This window comes from Triturus cristatus, chromosome 4_1, assembly GCF_964204655.1.
Source record: "Triturus cristatus chromosome 4_1, aTriCri1.1, whole genome shotgun sequence".
NCBI classification, from domain to species: Eukaryota; Metazoa; Chordata; class Amphibia; order Caudata; family Salamandridae; genus Triturus; species Triturus cristatus.
This window is the reverse complement of record NC_140585.1, coordinates 918,970,269-918,992,569: the sequence shown is the minus strand read 5'-3', so window position 1 is coordinate 918,992,569 and position 22,301 is coordinate 918,970,269. Positions and strand designations below refer to the sequence as shown.

The 22,301-nt window shown below is 48.5% G+C and overlaps 1 protein-coding gene across 5 annotated transcripts in view; it reads right to left on the bottom strand.

Annotated features, from left to right (window-relative positions):
- Window positions 1-22,301, bottom strand: part of PPP6R2 (protein phosphatase 6 regulatory subunit 2) — a 913,508-nt gene that overhangs the window by 462,787 nt on the left and 428,420 nt on the right. For all 5 annotated transcript variants that reach the window (XM_085653731.1, XM_085653733.1, XM_085653735.1 and 2 more), the window contains exons 11-12: window positions 11,947-12,147; window positions 116-180 (exon numbers count right to left, since the gene is read on the bottom strand). In XM_085653731.1, the coding sequence (XP_085509857.1) occupies window positions 116-180; window positions 11,947-12,147 (266 nt within the window). The remainder of the gene's footprint in view (window positions 1-115; window positions 181-11,946; window positions 12,148-22,301) is intronic.

Genomic DNA, 22,301 nt, shown 5'->3' with positions numbered 1-22,301 from the left:
ATTACTCCATTAGAAAAAATGAAACCTAACTTCATTCCGCATAACTAGAAAGCAAACTGTTAAGATGACCAAAAGCCATAGGAAAAAAATCACAACAAAGGTACGAGTAGCTTACTGTATTCGGTCATTGGTTTCCCAGGCATCCAATATTCTCTGGACCAGGCAGCACTTCTGGAATATCTGCGGCAGAATGAGAGGAATAGGTTTACACATGATTATTCATTCAAGCAATAAGAGTTTCTGGACAAATCAATTACCTTTTATCTACCAGAATCAATTTGAATTGGTCCACAGCACAAACAGAAACACCCCTTTATTGTGAATTTCTAAATGAGTTCCAACCACATACTGCAAACAAAGCAGACTGCTGATCTTGACCACAACGTATTCACAAGAATACACAATTCAACATTACTGGTGATTTTCCTGCTCTATAATTCCCCTGCGGACTGGATTTCATTATGGAATGCAAAACTAAGATTACTGTAGGTCAGAACAGGGTAGAGAAATAGGGTAGACTGTATGAGCCGTTATTACTTAAAATGGGAGACCTGTGAAAGAAATCTAATCCATGGGTCTCCACAGTGATCTGTTAGCAAGTCCTTTATCTTTATCTTCTGAGGTCTGTTTCTTTAACAGCACACAAAAGATAGCAATTTGTCTTTTCTTGCTCTGTTAATGCAACCTTGCGGGGCGTTATCAAATTTTTTTTAGACGGGGTACAAACCTTACCTCAGGCAATACGCGATCCTGGGTTTCAGGAGTGACTTTATTGGGTTAACATTTTCTAAATACTATGATCATCTGACAACCAACTCCAAAATTAACAAACCTGTTTGATCGGACAGATTGCATGTGGCTTTTCAGGAGTCATTTTAGGATGCTCAGAAAGGTCAAGCAGAAAATGGTACAATTCCCATCATCTGAAAGACATATGGGAATACAGACACACTCCTAGAACTTGATAGGTTACATCCTTCCCAGATTTATCAATTTTTAATTTCTTAACAGGAGAAAATCTGCATTTTACACTGCACTCTTAACCCCGACATGATGTTAAAGACTACAGTCTGTTGCCAGTAATTTCATCACCTGCTGCAGCATGTACATTTATTAATGTTATATTAACTGCAAGTGCTGATGACAAAACTAAAGGAGGAATCGGTTCTATCAACGCAATCTTGGTTCTTTGATCAACCACAGTGAAGACAAATGGCTAAATGTTAAATGTATGGTGCTGTAAAAGGCAATGGATAAGACTAAAAAAGTCATTGTCTCACCCATTGTAGTGCAATTAGAGCCTTTAGAGTGCGCTACAGCAACAATATGATCAGACATAAGCAAACAATGTTATGACAATGCTCAGGCAAAACCGACATCTGGATGTTAAAATCACCCTACATTAATTTACTATACTACTTTAATTCCAGTTCCACACACTGCAGCCACACTTAATCTTCACCTACTCTTTCCATTATGTAGTCCAAGCACCTACTAAAATACCATTCTATTCCTCCTCTCAGCTTAATGTGCCCTCTTCTCGTTAATCAGTGCTGTATGGTGCATCCCTGGAGCGCCATGACAACAATGGAGGTCACATTCCAAGTGAAAACAATGTGGTGGAATGGATAGCAAAGGAGGTGGTGATGAGCTGGCGGGATGGTGGCCAACATTTCAGTCTGCGCCACCAGAGGGGAAACGTGTACCTTGCAAACATAGAATAATGCAGTAACACTTATAAAAGCAAAATAAATAATCGATCGGAAAGTCTTGAAGACAAGGAGTTAAGACCTAGAACTCATCCTTCCAGTAAGTGAATCCTAATCTAAACGGGGATCCTTTACACTCTCATAAAATGCCTCAACAAAAACATCCAAACCATGGTTCATCTGCAACTTAAACTCGGACCGTCGCAACCTTAGGGCTATCGAACAGTCCTGGAGATCCAAACCATCAGCGGACCAGCTAAAAATCCTTAGATCGGTTCGGAGCTCCTAAACAAGCAAATCAAGAGAGCTAAGGCGGACTATTTCAGATCCCAACTTAATCAAGCCGCAAACCGCCCTAAGAAACCTTTTGAACTGGTTAAACAACAATCAGTGGAAGCACCAAACCGCCCTGACTCTGAAGTCAGCCCCCTCTCATGTGATGATCTGGCTGCTTTCTTTACTGAGAAATCAAGACTAATCAATATTAAACTGGATACCAAGCAGGCTCTATTGCTATCCAATGGGTCTACTCCCCGCCCGGCCCCAACGGACAAGATCGAACCGATGAGCCTGGGCATCAAGAATAAAGCCTTCTGGGACACCTTTACCCCTTCAGTGAAAGAGACATTAGAAAGGTTCTTCAGAGTATCAACCCTTCTAATCACTTCAGCGACCCGTTACCACCTTCCATCTTCAAAGAAATCAAGGATGTCGTCTCCCATCTGGACAAAGATTGTCAACGCGTCTCTGTCACATGGCACAATCCCAGAGTGGCTAAAAGCAGCTCAAGTAACACCCATATTTAAAAAAACTACCGCAGACAGCGCTGACCTCAACAACTTCCACCCTATCTCTAACCCTCGCCAAACTCCTAGAAAAATGGGTCTAATCGCAACTCTGTGCTCATATCAAGAATTTCCATCTCCTGGACCAACATCAATCTGGCTTTCGTAGTGAGCATTTGTAAGAAACTGCCTCTATATATACTGCACCAAAGTGAGGTACAGTGTGTAGAGAGTCCAAGGGTCTCCAGAGGTTTGGCAGAGGATAAAGTTAGATAGAACCTTACTCTCTAAAGTGGTAGCTTGGTCGAGCAGTAAGGCAGTATCAGAGGACAGTGATAAGCATTTGATGTACACACTCAGTCAGCAAATTAATTCACACACTCAAGAACTGAACTCTAGGCCAATTGTTTTTGTATAAAAAAATATACTGTTTATTTTTAGAACCAAGCAAGCCTGGTACAGGTAAGCATATAAATACTTTGCAGTAGTAAATTACTTTTATGAACACAGTTCAAAATTGCAGTACAACTTGTACTGATTTTGGTTACAGTTTAAGTAAGCAGTTTGCAACACATTTCAGGTATGGTACATTCAAATGAATGGGCTTTTAAGTAAAATGCAGTTAGTTACTTTTCAAATTACTTTTACTAACACAGGACTGGATCCTAGATTCAGCCCTGGGACATTTCCTTTAAACAGGTGAGTAGATGCGTTTTAGTTAGAAGTACGATTTTTAAAGAATATTATTGCATTTCAAAAGTTGACACTTCGAAACTTTTTCACATAGAATCACCAAATTATATCCTATGGGAGGAAATTCACTTAACAGGTAAGTTATGTTAATGATACTTTTTCTTACTCAGTGCTGGATACCTAGATTCATCACTGGGACATTTCCTGAAAACAGTTGAAAGAATGCGTTTTGGTTAATCGTGATTTGTAAGGAATATTCTCAGTTTTCAAAAGTCGACACTTAGAAACTTTTTGGGAGAAAAAGTGACAATGTTATGAGGAAAAAGAGGAAAAAGAGGTTATCGGTTTCCAGGTAGGTAATCGGTCTTTTGAGTTAGGGTTCTGGGGAAAGACTCAGGGGTCTCCCAGGGTCAGTGATGCACTGTTATACCCCCAGTGGCACTAGGGCGGCAAGTGTTGAGGCCCAATGTTATCGTATGGAGGATAGGGGGCCTCCGGCTGGTGACTGCTGGCAAGCAGGCCACAGGGTTGTGGGAGCAAAGCTCCTAGGGTTAAGCTCAGGGCAAGTTGGGGACCAAGTTAGCACCAAAGGGGCACCCTCAGCGGAACTAGAGCGGCCGGGTGCAGGGTGCTGTTTTGAGGTCAGTACCCTGTTGATTTCAATGGAGATTCTCCGGGACAAAGAAACACTGCAGGTTCGGGGACGAGGATCTTACAGGAGTGACCACCACTTCGAGGGGTAAGTTGGGATGTAGAGGGTTGGTTAGGCACCGCTGGGTTGGGCACACAAGGCCGTGGGGTGTCGGGTGCCTTGGGACGTTGGATTTTCTTACCCGCTCTGGTCGTGGTAGGGGGCGTTCTCTGGATTGAGGCTGCAGGCGTCGTCAGGATGCTTGAGGCAGGTCAGGGGTCGCCGGATCTCGGGTCAGGATCGCCGGTGGGACCTCCTAGTGGTATTTGTCCACTCGAACTCGGGCCGGATTCGGTGGGTGCAGAATGTGCGGGATTTGCGGTTCCTGGCTGGCACCAGAAGCTGCAGATCAAACACGTCCGGTGTTCACGGGAGAAACAGCTTCGAAAGTGAAGGCAGGCAGGTCCTCCGGTGTTTTTGAGTTTGCTGTCCGCTGGACACGCCGGGGTTTTGCAGGAGCAGGTTCGAGGGGAGACATGCCGGTAGGGCTGGGACCAAGTCCGTGGGCGTCGTCCTCTTGTTAGCTCTGCACGGCTTCTCGTCCTTCTCTTCTTTTTCTTGTGGTTGCTGGATCTGAGGAAGGAAGGTTCAGGGTGCCCTTAAATAGTAAATTTAGGGGCGTTACAGGTAGGTAAAGGGCAGGGACCAATGGGTCCCTTCCCTGGGGTGAGTATACACCCTATTCTGCCACTCTCCAGTGGGAGGGGGGCAGGAGCCTCTCCCTGGTTGGCTGGGTCCCCCCCATCCTCAAGATGGCGGGGATTCCAGGTTGTGCTTCACCTCGCCTCCCCCACCTTAGGGGTGGAGATGGCAGAGGAGGGCGCACACCTTTTCCTGACTTGTTTTTCCCGCCGGTTCTCCCACCCAAAGTGGGGGGGGGTAGAACCAGTGGGGACCAGTTGCTGAAAGCAGCAAATGGTCTGGGGAGGCTCACAAAGGCGGCATGCCTTTGAAGCTTCCCCTTCGTGAACCCTGCCCATCCTGGGTGGGGAGGCTTGCCACCTCTACCTAGGATGTGCATTGTTTCAGGCACCCGAGAGCAGCAGGCTCTCGACCCAGGGGTCCAGAAACATGTCTGTTGGTGGCAGCCTAAGCTGCCACTTAGTCAGGTCACTAGAAGTTGGTCGAGTTTCAGGGGTCATCTCCAAGATGCCCTCTGTGGTGCATTTTACATTAAATCCCACACTGGCATCGGTGTGGGTTTAATGTGCTGAGAAGTTTGATACCAAACTTCCCAGTTCTCAGTGTAGCCATTATGGTGTTGTGGAGTTCGTAATGACAAACTCCCAGCACCATATACTCTTAATGCCAGCACTGCACTTACAATGGCCAAGAATGGACTTGGGCACTGTAGGGGTACAGGGTTCATGCACCTGTACCCTCACCACTGGCATAGTGCTCCCTGCTAGAGGGGTGACTGATCTATCCCAGGGCAGTGGTTTGTGGGCATGGTACACAGAGAAGTGTGCCATGTCGACTTCACGTTTCGCATCAAGACATGCAGCCTGCAAAGGCAATGTGTGAGTATCAGGGTACAGGACCTCTAAGGGTGGCACAATAAGTGCTGCAGCACTTAAAAGCCTTCTCTGGTCACAGTGCCCTGGGTACCTATGGCACCATTTACCAGGGGCTGACATGTGGCTAGAGATGCCAATTGGGTTTAGGCTTCAATGCAATTTTAGGGAAGGAACATATGCCCTTGGTACCTGTTTAGCAGGAGCCCAGGGCACACTCGGTCAAAGAACATCAGCAATTCAGCAAAAAGTGGGGGCATACCATGCAGAAAAAGGGCGATATCTCACCCCCCCCCCCCCCTCCCCAAAACGAAAGATGAGACTAACCTTTCCCTAGAGAGTCTTCATTGTCTAAGTGGAAGAACCTGGAAAGTCCATCTGCATTGGCATGGGCAGTCCCAGGTCTGTGTTCCACTTCAAATTCCATTCCCTGTAGGGAGATGGACCACCTCAACAGTTTAGGATTTTCTCCTTTCATTTGCATTAGCCATCTGAGAGGTTTGTGATCAGTTTGAACTAGGAAGTGAGTACCAAACTAGTATGCTCTCAACTTCTTCAGGGACCACAGCAGAGGCCTCCCTCTTAATGGCACTCCAATGTTGCTCCCTGGGGAGAAGCCTTCTGCTTATGAAAGCAACAGGTTGGTCTTGGCCTTCATCATTGGTCTGGGATAGGACCGCTCCTATCCCTAGCTCAGAGGCATCAGTCTGCACTATGAACTGCTTGGTATAATCTGGAGCCTTCAGAACTGGTGCTGAGCACATTGCTTCTTTCAGGGTGTCCAAAGCCTTCTGGCAACTAATTGTCCAGTTCACCTTTTTGGGCATTTTCTTGGAGGTGAGTTCTGTGGACCCAAATCACTTCACAAACATCCTTTAGTACCCAGTCAAGCCAAGGAATGCCCCGACTTAGGTCTGGGTGGTTGGAGCTGCCCAGTCCAGGATGGCCTGGATCTTGGGCTGTAAGGGCTGTACCTGGCCTCCACCAACAAGGTGGCCCAAGTACACCACAGTTCCCTGCCCTATCTGGCATTTGGATGTCTAGATAGTTAGGCCTGCAGTTTGCAGGGCCTTTAAAACTTTACCAATGTGGACCAGGTGATGCTGCCAGGTGGAACTAAAGACAGTATCATCAAGATAAGCTGCACTAAAGGACTCCAACCCAGCAAGGACTTGATTCACCAACCTTTGGAAGGTGGCAGGGGCATTCTTTAAACCAAAGGGCATAACAGTGAACTGTTAATGCCCATATGATGTGGAGAATGCGGATGTCTCTTTTGCTCTTGAGGCCATGCCAATTTGCCAGTACCCTGCAGTTAAGTGAAAGGTACTTAGAAATTTGGCTGCAGCCAATTTGTCTATCAACTCATCTGCACTTGGGATAGGGTGAGCATCTGTCTTGGTGACAGAGTTGAGCCCTCTATAGTCCACACAGAACCTAATTTCTCTCTTTTCACCCTGTGGCTGAGGTTTGGGGACTAGAACCACTGGGCTGGCCCAGGGGCTCTCAGAGGGTTCAATCGCCCCTAACTCCAGCATCTTGCTGACTTCAGCTCTGATGCTCTCCTGACTTGGACTGACTGTCGACAGATTTTGTTTTTGACAGGTGCACTGTCACCATTCCACATCATGGGTACCCCAGTTTGTCAGACCAGGGGACAAGGAAAAGAGCTTAGCATACTGTTGCAAGACTTGCTTGCAGTCAGCCTGCTGTTGGGCAGAGAGGGTGTCTGAAAAGACAACTCCATCTACTGACCCATCTTTTGGGCTGTAGGAGAAGAGGTCAGGGAGAGGTTCACCCTCTGCTCCTGCTCCTCATCAGTCACCATCAGCATGGTGATGTCAGCCCTGTCATTGTAGAGCTTTAGGCGGTTCACATGGATCACCCTTTTGGGTGTCCTGCTTGGGCCCAGGTCAACCAAGTAGGTCACCTCACTCTTTTTATAGGATAGGGTAAGGGCCACTCCATCCGTCCTGGAATGCCCTTGGTGCCACTGGCTCCAAAACCCATACCTTCTGCCCATATTGAAATTCAACTAGTGCAGCTTTTTTGTCATACCGGTGCTTCTAACGCTCCTGGGTGGCCTCAAGATTTTTGGATGCCTTGGCTTTTATGCAGTTGTGGCTCGTGAGCAGGTTTGTCGGTGGAAAATAACTTTTTATGTTTCGTATCAAGGGCAGAGGTACTCGCGATCGATGTTCATGGAAGGGTTCTACCATTTCGGAGTCTTGTCACTGTTCGGAACTGGAACTATGGATGGATACGTAGCCTTCTTGGGCTGCAGACTCCTCCTCATCTTGATCGTGTTGCAGACCGAAGAGATCTGGTGTGCCGTTGATGTTCCTGCGCTGCATCTCAAGAGGACTAGCATGTCAGTCGTTAAGAGTTTCTTTCGACCATAACAATTTACATGCTTTTTTCCACAAATCTCTTGCCAGAGCCCCTTTCTTCCCTTGAGTGTTATACAATTTCTTTATTGCCTGCCCCCTGTGTATATTCCTGTTTGTTATTTTGTTGCAGGCTTGTGTCCCACCGGTTTATTTTTGGCTAAATCATTGAAATATAAAAATGAAACTAATTTGTCCGGCTGGACAAACCCCAATATAGTACTGACTCTTAGTCTATATTTATCAGCTGTTTCACATCTTAGCCTTTTCTCGGGACCACTGTACCTTATAATGTCTTCTTTCAGCTTTATGCTAACCCCATTTCAGAGAAGAAGAATGGTGCTAAACTTAAAGTGAAAGAAGAACAAATGTATGTACCTAGTCACATGAGTCAGATCACCAAAGGGCCCACTTCAAAGCCATACTTAAAATACTTTGATGGAAAAGTAGGCATGTACAGGAACCTCATTAAGCTACCTCAGTTTTATGGGATATGAAGAACCTAGAAGGGTTTTGAGGTAACCCTCTGTGAGAAAGTGGCTCTGTATATACTGTTCCCAACTAGGTACAGTGTGTACAGAGTCCACAGTCCCCAGAGGTTGGGCAGAGGCTAAAGTTAGATATAACCTTACTCTCTAAAGTGGTAGCTTGGTCGAGCAGTGAGGCAGTATCAGAGGACAGTGTAAAGCATTTGTTGTACACACTCAGTCAGCAAATGGTCTCACACACCCAATAACTGAACTCTAGGCCAATGGTTTATATAAAAAATATATGTCTGTTTTATTTTAGAACCAACAATAGGTATTGAAATATACTTTCTCAGGATGAGAGGCTTTAGTTGAATACTTTTGCAACATGCAATTGACTTTTGTAGATAGTTACAGATTGTTGCAATAGGCAACACAATTTTAAACACAATAATACATTGAGCTCAATGGAAGTTTTAAGTTATTTGCAATAGATTACTTTCAGGATTACTTTTCTAACTCCAGGACTGGATTCTAGATTCAGTCCTGGGACAGTTCTTGGAAACAAGTGAGTAAAGTCGACTTAGTTACTGTTGTAATTTTTAGGCAATATTTTACAATTTTAAAAGTTGACACTTAGAAGAAATTTCATATAAAAACAGTCAAAGGTCAGTGCTGGGCACCAAGATCCAGCACTGGGATCTCTCCTAATAGCAGGTGAGTATTTTCGTTTTCGTTACTCAGTTGTTTTTTGGTGAATATTTGAAAGTTTAGAAACTCCACACTTAGAAGAAATTTCAGAAGAAACCAGTCAATGTTACCCTATGGAGGAAAATTGGGCTATCGGCTTTTGGGTAAGTACTCGACTGGCAGAGTTAGGGTTCTGGGCACAGACTCAGGAGTCTCCCAGGCTCAGGTAAGTACAGTTGTACCACCCTCAGCGGCATAGGGGCAGCCGGGTGCAGAGTGAGTTAGGCCCAATGTTATCCTATGGGAGGCAGGGGGGCCTTGGTTGGTGGCTGCTGACTAGCAGGCCACGCGGCTGTGGGAGCTGGGCTCCTGGTCACTTGCTCAGGGCAAATGGGAAAGTAGATAGGTGTAGAGGTTACACTGCCAGGGCCACTCGGGCGGCTGGGTGCAGGGTGCTTTTGAGCCTTCAGGCGCTCAATGGATTTCAATAGGAAAGCTCCTGGTTGAACAAAGGCTGCAAGCTCGGGGACGAAGATTCTTCAGGTGCCACCACCACTTCGAGAGGTAAGTTGGGTAGCTGGAGGATAGGTAGGTACCCAGGAGTTGAGTACAAGGGGCCACAGGGTGCCGGATGCAGGGGTGCCTTTTGGTGTCGGGTAAGCTTACCCTCCGTTGATCGCGGTTGGGTGGGTACCTGGTTCTGAGGCTGCAGGCGTCGTCAGGAGCGTCGAGGTGAGTCCTTGGGTGCCGGATTCGGGATCACAGTCGCCAGGGGGACATCCTCGGGGTCTTTGTTCACTCCGGCACAGGCCAGGCTTGACGGGTGCAGAGTGTGCAGGGTTCGCGGTTCCGGGCTGATGCCAGGGGTTAGAAGCTGGTTTTGAGCAGAGCCTCTGCTCATGGGAGTCCCAGGTGCTTAGAGCCAAAAGGTAGCCAGGTCCTCCGGGGTTTGTGAGGTAGCTGGCCACAAGAGGTGCCGGGATGTAGCGGGAGCAGGTTCGAGGGTCGACAGGCCGGTAGGGCTGGGGCCAAAGCAGTTGGTGTCTTCCTCTTCTTAGCAGCTGCCTGGCAGATCTTCTTTCTTCTTGCTCTTCTTTGTTTTTCGGAATCTGGAATCTAAGGAAGGAAGGTTCAGGGTGCCCCTAAATACTAGATTTAGGGGCGTTACAGGTAGGTAAAGGGCAGGGACCAATGGGTCCCTATCCTGGGGTGGGTACACCCCCTGTTCTGCCATTCTCCTGTGGGAGGAGGGCAGTAGCCTAGTCCTGAATGGGCAGGGCCTCCCATCTTCAAGATGGCGAGTGCCCAGAGATGTGCTTCACCTCGCCTCCCCCACCTGAGGGGTGGGGTTGGCAGGCTGGCACATCCCCTTCCCTTATTTGGGGTTTCCGGCCAGTCTTCCCGCCAGAGTGGGGGTTGGAACCGGTGGGTGCCAGTTTGCTGGGTACAGCAAGTGGCCTGTGGAAGCTCACAGAGGCGGCATGCCTTTGAAGCTTCCCCCTGTCCATCCTGGGGGAGGAGACCTAGCACCTCGCCCAGGATGTGCATTGTTGCAGGCCCAGGAGAGCAGGGGCTCTCCTACCCAGGGGTCCAGCAACATGTCTGCTGTGTGGCAGCCTAGGCAGCCTCCCAGACCAGACGTGGATTGTAGGTTAGGTTTTAGAGGGCATCTCTAAGATGCCCTCTGTGGTGCTTTGTACATCAAATCCCACACTGGCATCAGTGTGGGTTTAATGTGCTGAGAAGTTGGATACCAAACTTCTCAGTCTTCAGTGTTGCCATTATGGTGCTGTGGAGTTTGTGTTTGACTAGCTCTCAGCACCATGTACTCTTAAGTGGCAGCACTGCACTTACAGTGCCCAGGAATGGACCTGGGTACTGTAGGGGCACAGGGCTCATGCTCCTGTGCCCACACCACTGGCATAGGGCACCCAGCTAGAGGGGTGGCTGATGTATGCCAGGGCAGTGTAGGTGGTGGGCATGTGCCATGTCGACTCTTTGTTTTGTCTTATACCCAGACACTCAGCCTGCAGAGGGGCGGGGGGGTGTGTGTGGTGTGTGGTGTGTGGTGTGTGGTGTGTGGTGTGTGGTGTGTGGGTGTGGTGTGTGGGTGTGGTGTGTGTGTGTGGTGTGTGGGTGTGGTGTGTGGGTGTGGTGTGTGGGTGTGGGTGTGGGTGTGGGTGTGGGTGTGGGTGTGGGTGTGGGTGTGGGTGTGGGTGTGGGTGTGGGTGTGGGTGTGGGTGTGGGTGTGGGTGTGGGTGTGGGTGTGGGTGTGGGTGTGGGTGGGTGTGGGTGTGGGTGTGTGTGTGTGTGTGGGTGTGTGTGTGTGTGTGTGTGTGTGTGTGTGTGTGTGTGTGTGTGTGTGTGTGTGTGTGTGTGTGTGTGTGTGTGTGTGTGTGTGTGTGTGTTAGGGTACAGGGCCTCTGAGGGTGGCACAATGAGTACTGCAGCCCTTAGAGGCCTTCCCTGGTCACAAGGCCCTGGGTACCATTTACCAGGGGCTGACATGTGGCCAGGGTTTGCCAATTTGGGTTTTGGCTGTTAGGCAGTTTTTAGGGAAGGAACACAGGCCCTGGGCACCTGATTGGCAGGAGCCCAGGGCACAACAAGGAAAAGTGCATCAGTTATCAGGCAAAAGGAGGGGGGGGGGGGGGGCGGTTACTGCAACAGAAACCCACTTTCTTACAGCCTCATCATTCTCACTTCTATACATTGTCAGGGGATGGAATCAGAAGGAGGAGGCAGGACGAATTTTGAGGTGTGCTCAATGCTATCGTCTTTGTACAGCCTCCAGTTTTAGCACAAGGTGTAAGAGGGTAAGGATTAGGTAAATTAACAAGTGTGCAGGAGTCTTCAAATTTCTATATATTTGGACTAGATGACTGTGAAAAAAACCAAGCAACTAAGAAATCAGATGGGAGATCTAAATCAATATTCTAGGTACTCTGCAAGATTTTGAAATATGCTTTTATTATAAGAACTCATCCCAACAGGGGCATCTTACACTTACATGTGTCACCATGATGTCTTGACTGGGGTCGAGATTTTCAGAACTCGTTGCATTCTCTGGGGCATTTTCAGACTCTGCTTTTGGGGTCTCCACACAAGACAATGCCTTCCCGTCATGTGCCGAATGAGAGAGAACTGCTGCAATGCACAGCTCCACTTGTAAATGCAAGAAGTTGTTCCATGTGTATTTAAAGAACAGGTCCTGGAAGAAATAAACAGTTTTTAAAAACTAGCCTCAACTTGGTTGCTCTTGGTACGGCATGACACAAAAGCCATGAAAAGACTATTCCTCAAAAGTGCCACTAATCCCCAAGAACTGTTTTAGAGTTACTAAAAATTCACATCAGCCAGACTTCGTGTGCCGCCTCCTAAAAAAAATAGATGCTCTATACAGCATGTAACTTTAAGAAGCCATCAAGCTGGAAGCGACCATGGCCTTTTGGACACAAATCAAAGCTCAATTTTAGACTCTCTTTTTAGGAATAATGGGCTAGATGGAAATGTGATTATGCACCTGCTGCATTTGAGCCAAGTATTGAAGTTAACTAATCTCTGAATATCACAAAAAACCTTCTACAATAGCAGTCTTTTTTCAGGGACCCATTCCTATTAACAGATATCTAGTTCAAACAGTAAACAGAGAGCCATAGATGTATATGCTTTGCAGTGAGTAAAAGAGCTCTGAGCTCAATTTTGGATAACTTATGCCAGCAAATTATCTAAAAGGTCATAATCCCTAGATATTTCTTCCTGATTTAATCTGTGTAGTTCTCAGGGACTTGAAAGAAATAGGTTGTCAGTTTATCATGCTGTATGAAATTAAGATTGCAGTCGCCCTCCAATACAGCAGCTCACTCTTGCTCTACATCGCTTGTTAAGTCAACAAAAAGAAATGAGTACACAAGACAGAATGCACACAGAAGCAACGTTTATGATTTGTTCTTCTGTAAAGATTTAAAATCAACATAAAAGGTATATCTACAAATAACAATAATCTGAGTACAAATGAATATTGAAAGTTCTTCCCAATCCTCAAAGTTAGCACCATCTGACACACCAACATCTAGCTAGTTGCTACAGAATGCATCAAGCTAACATACAAAACATCTCAGAATTCACTTTTTCAATCATAAGTTAGAGGTAAAAAACATAGCAATATTGATGGTTAAACAAACTGCCAGCACCTTTTAACTACAGTTTGAAAAGGTTACACATATACATGCCTTGCATATCTCAGCCATCTAATAGTTGGTTAGGCAAATTTACGTACAGTAAGAGTACAGAGAGTGGGCAAGTCTGCAATGAGACATCCTTCATAAAAGTAAAGCAGTTTCAATATCCCCACCACCACCATCTCTGGAAGTCATTGTAATACCCTTTTATATTCTTGAATGTGCACAAAGTATGTATTGTATAAGGCTTCACCTCAGGGCCAGTTAGGGTGGCCTCCTATAGAACAAACGTTTTATGATACAAAACTGCACCAGAAAGAGCCATATAGAAGGTAAGTAACTTGCTCTTCTAATGCATACTCCTATCCACAGATTCCTCACCTTATGAATAGATACCAAAACAGTAACTCCCGGGGTGGGGAATCTGTTGAATGGTTTAGACCAAATATACTGCAAGACTAACCAGGCAGTATCCCTCTTGACGGACAAGGCTGTTAAGGCTGTTGAGGCAGTAGTGCTTCATGAACGTGACACATGCTGCAGCCCAACAGATGTCCATGAAAGGCACTCCCTCGGCCAATGCAGTGATAGTAGCCTTGGCCCTGGTAGAATGGGCCTGCAAATCTTCTGGGGGCTGTTCCTTAGCCAGTGTGCAACAGATGGTATTACAGAGGTAATAGCCACCTTGAAATGGTTCTCTTCTGTACGGTCTGATTGTTCTTCGCTCCTGCGAACCCCACAAATAGCTGATCGTCCATCCAATGGTCGCTAGTGTGATCAATATAAAAGCTAAACGATCTTTAGGGATCTAACATACGGAGCCTTTCTACCTCTTCTGAGGGATGAGGTGGAGCAAAGAGTGCCGTAAGGGTGATGGATTGTCTGACATGGTATGACATCACAGCTTTAGACAGGAATGGCGTACTATCTGTAGCACCAAATTGTCCCAAAAACAGTTGGTGTATTGTTACTGGACGGACAGTGCTTACAACTTGTTCACCAAGATGATGTTATCGCTATGAGAAAGACCAACCTCATAGTCCGACATCGCAGATGGCAGATGCACATTGGTCCGAATAGAGTACACATCAAATATGTGAGATGCAGGTTAAGGTGCCACTATGGCATCACAAATGGTGTGGGTGGAACGTTTAGGGTTAACCCTTTCAAAAAACACATCACAACAAGTAATTTGAACAAAGATTGATCTGGTAAACGTGAAAAGGTCAACAAGGCCAACAAGAACAAGTTACTTACCTTCGGTAATGATATATCTGTAATGGACATATGTTATTTATAGATTCCTTACCTTAGAATTACCCCCAGGCGTCAGACTGGATCCGGAGTATTTTTTCCTAGTAGTCCCCCTGCGCGTAAATGAGGGGAATCAGTCTACTCCTTATCTGTTGTCGGCATAGTGGTTGCCAGGATGCCGTTGCGGTGTCTACTTAGATGCCGCCCCTACACTCTGACGGCAGTTCTGACACGACTTTCCACACCAGAAGCGCAGAACCATGAAAGACACGGACCACTGGTGTGCAACAACTAGGGCCCTCCAAAGGAGTCCCTATCCCTAGAAGTCAGTTTGCTGAGCGGGTAGGGTGGGTCCTTTTGGTAAGGAATCTATAACTAACATATGTCTCTAACAGATACATCGTTACCGAAAGTAAGTAACTTGTTCATCTGAAAGAGACCGTTATAGATGCCTTACCTTAGAATAGATACCCCAGCAATACCAACCCCGGAGGAGGGTCTGCGATCCAAGTTCATACCAGAAAGTCCTGGAGGACTGAACAGGCAAAAAAGCTGTCCCTCCGGACTTTTCAGTCCAGGCAGTAATGTCTGGTGAACATGTGCAAGGATGCCCATTTGTCTGCCTGACAGATGTCAAGAAGTTGGACTCCACGTGCCAATGCAGTGGTTGCTGCCGTAGCTCTAGTGGAATGAACACTTAGCCCCATTGGAGGTTCCTTTTTCGCGAAACCGTTGCAGATCTGTATGCAAAAGACAATCCATCGAGAGATGGTAAGCTTTTGAACAGCCCGGCCTTTTTTGGCAACTACATAGACAAGGAAGAGTTGATCATTCACCCGGAAGTCCTTCGTGCGGTCAAGGTAGAAAGATAGCACACGTTTAGGGTCCTGATGGTGGAGTGGGAAAATGGTGGGCTAAGTGATCGTTTGTCCTATGTGAAATGGGAAAACCACTTTAGAAAGGATCAAAGGCCTCGTCCTAAGCACCACTTTGTCCAGATGCACAGAGAAGAAAGGGGGCTTAGAAGATAGAGCTTGAAGCTCACTCACTCTGCGAGCAGAGGTGATTGCAACCAGGAAGGCAGTTTTCAGAGTGAGGAGCCTGAGAGGACAGTTGTGAAGAGGCTCAAAGGGAGCACACATAAGATAAGTTAAAACAAGGTTCAAGTCCAACTGGGGTGTTATGAAGGGAGAAGGAGGACAGAGATGAATAATGCCCTTAAAGAATCTATTTACAATAGGAGACTTGAATAAAGATGGCTGATCTGGTAGCCGAAGGAAAGCAGAAATAACTGCAAGGTAGCCTTTAAGAGTGCCCAGGGCAGAGCCCTGCTGGGCTAAAGAAAGTAGCTAAAGAAGGACCTCTGAAAGAGGGGATCCACAGCCTTTACTGCGCACCATGCCACAAACGTGTTGCATCGACAGGCGTACACCCTTTTCATGGAGGGACGTCTGGCTGGCAAGATGACATTACAAACTTCAGGTGGAAAGTCAAAAACTGTCAACTGTTGCCGCTCAATCTCCATGCAAAGATGTGGAGGCTGAACAGGTTCGGGTGAAGAACAGTCCCCTGCTGCTGTGACAGATGATCCTCCCGAAGGGGCAGTCTGATTGGAGGATCGAATGCAATGCTCAAGAGCTCGGCGTACCAGAGTCTTCGTGCCCAGTACGAAGCCACAAGAATAACATGGGCCCGGTAGCGCTTGATCTTCTTCAGCACGGCAGAAGTGGTACAGGCGTAAAGGCATACAGGAGACCGTAACTCCACTCGCAACGAAAAGCATCGCCGAGAGACAGCCGCCTTGGAAACTCCAACACACAGAATTGCTGACACTGCGCATCCTCTTCGGCAGCAAACAGATCTAACCAAGGCTCTCCCCACTGCTGAAAGAAACCTTGCAAAACCCCCGAGTGAAGATGCCATTTGTGATCTACCAGGCACCGACAGCTGAGTTCGTCCGCCCTGGCGTTCAGGGTACCTGCCAGGTGTTGAACCACCAGGGACACACCCTGATGTTCCAGCCTTGTCCAGAGGTGTAGAGCCTCTTGACATAGGGTCCATGACCCCAACCCGCCCTGTCTGTTGCAGTACCACTTGGCGGTGTGGTCTGTGAACACCTGCACCACCTTCCCTTTGAGAGAGGGATGAAATCCTTTCAGTGCCAGGCGGATCGCCTGGAGCTCAAACAGGTTGATATGGCGCTCGGACTCCGCTGGAGACCAGACTCCTCTGATATCCTCCTCCCCCAGATGGCTACCCCTTCCCAGGAGTGACATCTGTCACTACTGTGAGGTCTGGTTGGGGAAGGGAGAGGGATCTGCCTCTGACCCAAGCTGGGTTCGTTAACCACCACTACAGTTGTTGGGTAGTCCCTCCGAGATCTGGACATAGTCGGAAAGATTCCCCCGACGCTGCGCCCTCTGGAACTTCAGGTACCATTACAGAGCTCGCATAAGCCATCTGGCACGATCCACCAGCAGGATGCAGGAGACCATGAGGCCCAGAAGCCTCAGGGTCATTCTCACCGAGATCCGGGACAGAGACTGAAACATCGGTATCATAGCCCGAATATCCTGGACTCGCTGCTAAGGAGGATATGCCCCAAACTGCACTGTGTGCAGAACAGCTCTGATGAAAGGGAGCGTCTGATTGAGAGTCTGGTGTGACTTTCGCAAGTTGACAGTAAACTTGAACAGAATCCAAGAGGTCCACCGTAGTCTAGAGATGGGAGACGACAGTCTGGGGCAAGCCCGCCTTCAACAGCCAGTCGTTGAGAAAAAGGGAAGACTGGAACCCCAGATGAGCTGCCACCACCATCACCTTCGTAAACACCCGAGGGGCACTGGTAAGGCCAAAGGGAAGCACAGTGAAATGAAAATGCTCATGGCCTACCACAAACCAAGGTAGCATCTGTAGGCTGGCAATAGGCGTCCTGCAAGTCCAGCGCCACCATCCAGTCTTCAGGATCGAGGGCAGACAGGACCGAGGGCAGACAGGACCTGAGCTGATGTGACAATTTTAAACTTCTCCTTGCAGAGGAAGCGGTTGAGGGTCCTGAGATCTAGGATAGGACGCAGGCCTTTGTCCTTCTTGGGCACCAGAAAGTAGTGGGAATAGCAACCACAACCTACTTCTGGGGCAGGGACAGTCTCGATGGCCCCCTTTGCCAAGAGAGCTGAGACTGGGGGAGGAGCAGCTGCGGATCAGTCTTAGAGCCAGGTCTTGAGGTCCTTCCTGAAAGTGTGCTGGGTTGGGGAGCGTCTGATGTTCACAGGGAGCTCGTTCCAGGTCTTGGCTGCGATGTAGGAGAAGGATCTCCTGCCTGTTCTGCTTCTGCTGGGACCTCTGCCAGGGCGAAGTCGGTGGAACGGAGGTTCCTCTTGGGTGCGTGGAAGATACTCTCTCGTTGAGGTATTAGGGTCCGATGTTGTTGAGGGATTTGTAGGCATGGGTGAGGTGTTTGAAGGTGACCCTCTTCTCGACGGGGAGCCAGTGGAGGTCTCGTAGGTGTTGGGTCATGTGTTCGTGATGCGGTGCCCCGAGGACGAGTCTAGCCGCGGCGTTCTGGATGGTCTGGAGTCTGTGCAGAAGAGTTCTGTTGATTACGGCGTATAGGGCGTTTCCGTAGTCCAGTATGTTGGTCATGAGCGCGTGGGTGATGGTCCTTCTGCAATCAGGGGGGGTCCATTTGAAGGTCTTGCAGAGGATGCGCAGGCAGTTGAAGCTGGTGGAGGCGACGGCATTGATCTGTCGGGTCATGGAGAGGGAGGAGTCTAGGAGGATGCCGAGGTTTAGCGCATGATCTGTAGGGGTGGGTGGATTTCCGAGGGCGGAGGGCCACCGGGTATTGTCCCAGGCGGATGTGCAGGGTCAGAGAATGAGGACCTCTGTCTTTTCTGATTTGAGCTTCAAGCAGCTGTCTTTCATCCAGGCTGCCACATTCTTCATTCCTTCCTGGAAACGGAGACTGGTGTGTGAGAAAGTGCCATCTTTCTTGCATGGTATGCCCCCACTTTTTGCTGAATTGCTGGATGTACTTTGACTGAGTGTGCCCTGGACTCCTGCCAATCAGGTTCCCAGGGCCTATGTTCCTTCCCTAAAAACCTAAAACCCAAATTGGCAAACCCTGGCCACATGTCATCCCCTGGTAAATGGTACCTTAGGTACCCAGGGCCTTGTGACCTGGGAAGGCCTCAAAGGGCTGCAGCACTCATTGTGCCACCCTTAGAGGCCCTGTACCCTAACAAACACACACTGCCCTTGAAGGCTGAGTGTCTGGGTACAAGACAAAAAGTCGACATGGCCCACATCCTTGTGTGCCATGCCCACCACCTACACTGCCCTGGCATACATCAGCCACCCCTCTAGCTGGGTGTCCTATGCCAGTGGTGTGGGCACGGGAGCATGAGCCCTGTGCCCCTACAGTACCCAGGTCCATTCCTGGGCACTGTAAGTGCAGTGATGCCATTTAAGAGTACATGGTGCTGAGAGCTCGTCAAACACGAACTCCACAGCACCATATTGACAACACTGAAGACTGAGAAGTTTGGTATCAAACTTCTCAGCACATTAAACCCGCACGGATGCCAGTGAGGGATTTAATGTACCAAGCACCCCAGAGGGCATCTTAGAGATGCCCCCTGAAACCTAACCTACAATCCACGTCTGGTCTGGGAGGCTGCCACACAGCAGACATGTTGCTGGACCCCTGGGTAGGAGAGCCCCTGCTCTCCTGGGCCTGCACATCCTGGGCGAGGTGCTAGATCTCCTCCCCCAGGATGGGCAGGGGGAAGCTTCAATGGCATGCATCCTCTGTGAGCTTCCCTAGGCCACTGGTAGGCCCCACTCTGGCGGGAAGCCTGGCCGGAAACCCCAAATAAGGACAGGGGATGTGCCAGCCTGCCAACCCCACCCCTCAGGTGGGGGAGGCAAGGTGAAGCACATCCTCGGGCTCTCGTCATCTTGAAGATGGGAAGCCCTGCCCAATCAGGACTAGGCTACTGCCCCCCTCCCACAGGAGAGAGGCAGGATAGGGGGTGTACCCACCTCAGGACAGGGACCCATTGGTCCCTGCCCTTCACCTACCTGTAACGCCCCTAAATCTAGTATTTAGGGGCACCCTGAACCTTCCTTCCCCAGATTCTGAAATACAAAGAAGAGCAAGCAGAAAGAAGACCTGCCCTGCAGCTGCTAAGAAGAGGAAGACACCAACTGCTTTGGCCCCAGCCCTACCGGCCTGTCGACCCTCGAACCTGCTCCAACCTGGCATCTCTTGTGGCCAGCAACCTCACAAACCCCGGAGGACCTGGCTACCTTTTGGCTCTAAGCACCTGGGACTCCCATGAGTAGAGGCTCTACTCAAAATCAGCTTATAATCCCTGGCATCAGCCCGGAAACGCGAACCCTACACACTCTGCACCAGCCAAGCCTGGCCTGCGCCGGAGTGAACAAAGACCAAGTGGACGACCCCACGGTGACTGCGACCCCAAGTCCGGCACCCAAGGACTTCCCTCGACGATCCTGACGACGTCTGCAGCCTCAGAACCAGGTACCCCCCCCAACCACGATCAACAGAAGGTAAGATTTCCCGACACCAAAAGGCACCCCTGCACCCGGCGCCCCGCGGCCCCCTGTGCCCAACTCCTGGGTACCTACCTATCCTCCAACTACCCAACTTACCTCTCGAAGTGGTGGTGGCACCTGAAGAATCTTCGTCCCCGAGCTTGCAGTCTTTTTCTAAACCGGAGCTTTCCCATTGAAATCAATTGAGCGCCCGAAGGCTCAAAAGCACCCTGCACCCAGCCGCTCGAGTGGCCCCGGCAGTGTAACCTTTGCACCTATCTACTTCCCCATTTGCTCTGAGCAAGTGACCAGGAGTCCAGCTCCCACAGCCGCGTGGCCTGCTAGTCAGCAGCCACCAACCAAGGCCCCCCTGCCTCCCATAGGATAACATTGGGCCTAACTCACTCCGCACCCGGCTGCCCCTGTGCCGCTGAGGGTGAAAAAACTGTACCTACCTGACCCTGGGAGACCCCCCCCCCCCCTCCCCCCCCGAGTCTGTGCCCAGAACCTTAACTTTGCCAGTCGAGTACTTACCTGAAAGCCGATAACTCAATTTTCTCCATAGGGTAAAATTGACTGGTTTTCCTGAAATTTCTTCAAAGTGTGGACTTTTCAAAACCTAAAATATTCACCAAAAATCAGCCGAGTAACGAAAATGAAAATACTCACCTGCTATTAGGTGAGCTCCCAGTGCTGGATCTTGGTGCCCAGCACTGACCCTGAAAAATATTCACAACCATACTTAACAGTAACCCAATTTTCTTCCATAGGAAACCATTGACTGTTTTTCTGTGAAATTTCTTCTAAGTGTCGATTTTTGCAAACTTTAAATATTCTTTAAAAATCGTATAAATTGTTAAAACGTAATTACTTACCTGTTTTGGATAAAGGTCCTAGTACTGAGTCTAGGCACCCAGTACTGGATTAGAAAAGTAACAAGAACATACTATACCTGCAACTTGAATTTTCTTCCATAGGGAATGATTGACTGTTTTCTATGAAATATTTTCGGTCAACTTTTAAAATAGCAAAATATTGTCTAAAAATGACAACAGTAACTAACTCGACTTTTATCACTTGTTTCTAAATACTGACCCAGGACTGAATCTAGGATCCAGTCCTGGAATCCCAAAAGTAATCCTAAAAGTAATCTATTGCAAATAACTTGAAACTTCCATTGAACCCAATGCATTGTTGTGTTTAAAATTGTGTTGCCTATTGCAACCACTTGTAACTTTCTACAAAAGCCAATTGCATATTGCAAAAGTATTTATATAAAGCATCTCATTCTGAGAAAGTATATTTTAATACCTATTGTTGGTTCTAAAATAAAACAAGCATATATTTTTTATATATAAACCATTGGCCTAGAGTTCAGTTATTGGGTGTGTGAGACCATTTGCTGACTGAGTGTGTGCAACAAATGCTTTACACTGTCCTCTGATACTGCCTTACTGCTCGACCAAGCTACCACTTTAGAGAGTAAGGTCATATCTAACTTTAGCCTCTGCCAAATCTCTGGGGACTGTGGACTCTGTACACCCTGTACCTATTTGGAACAGTATATACAGAGCCACTTTCTCACATGGTGTCTTCGAGATTCTTCGTGAGTAAGAGGATGAGCTGGGTGTCGGCGTAGGATACAATGCTGAGCCCATGCTGTCTGATGAGGGGGGTCATGGAGATGTTGAAGAGCGTGTGGCTGAGCGATGATCCTTGGGGTACTCCGCAGTTGATATCAATGGGTTCGGAGAGGGAGGGAGGGAGTAAAATCCTCTGGGTTCTGCCGGCGAGAAAGGATTGGATCCATTCGAGGGTGGCTCCTTGTATCCCCGCGTTGTGGAGTCTGGCTGCGAGCGTGTGGTGTGAGACGGTGTTGAAGGCTGCGGAGAGGTCTAAGAGAATGAGGACCACAGTGTGTCCCTGGTTGAGTAGCATGAGGATATCGTCAGTGGCGGCGAGGAGGGCGGTCTCGGTGCTGCGGAATCCAGACTGGCAGGCGTCTAAGATGGAGTGCTCTTCGAAGAAAGCAGTCAGCTGGGCGTTTACGAGTCTCTCTGTGACTTTGGCCGCGAAAGGGAGGAGAGAGATGGGCCAGTAGTTTTTAAGGTCCATAGGGTCGGCCGTTGGTTTCTTGAGGAGGGGTTGACCTCTGTCTGCTTCCAGTCATCTGGGCAGATGCCGGACCTGAAGGAGGCGTTGATGGTCCGTCCTAGTTCAGGTGCGATGGTGGCGGCGGCCCTGTGGAATATGTGCGGTAGGCAGGGGTCCGTTGGGGCTCCTGAGAGCATTTTCTTCATTGTAACGGTGATGAGTTAGACGGTGGCGGGGTCCCAGGTCATGATGGCTGGCTCATAAGCAGCAGCGG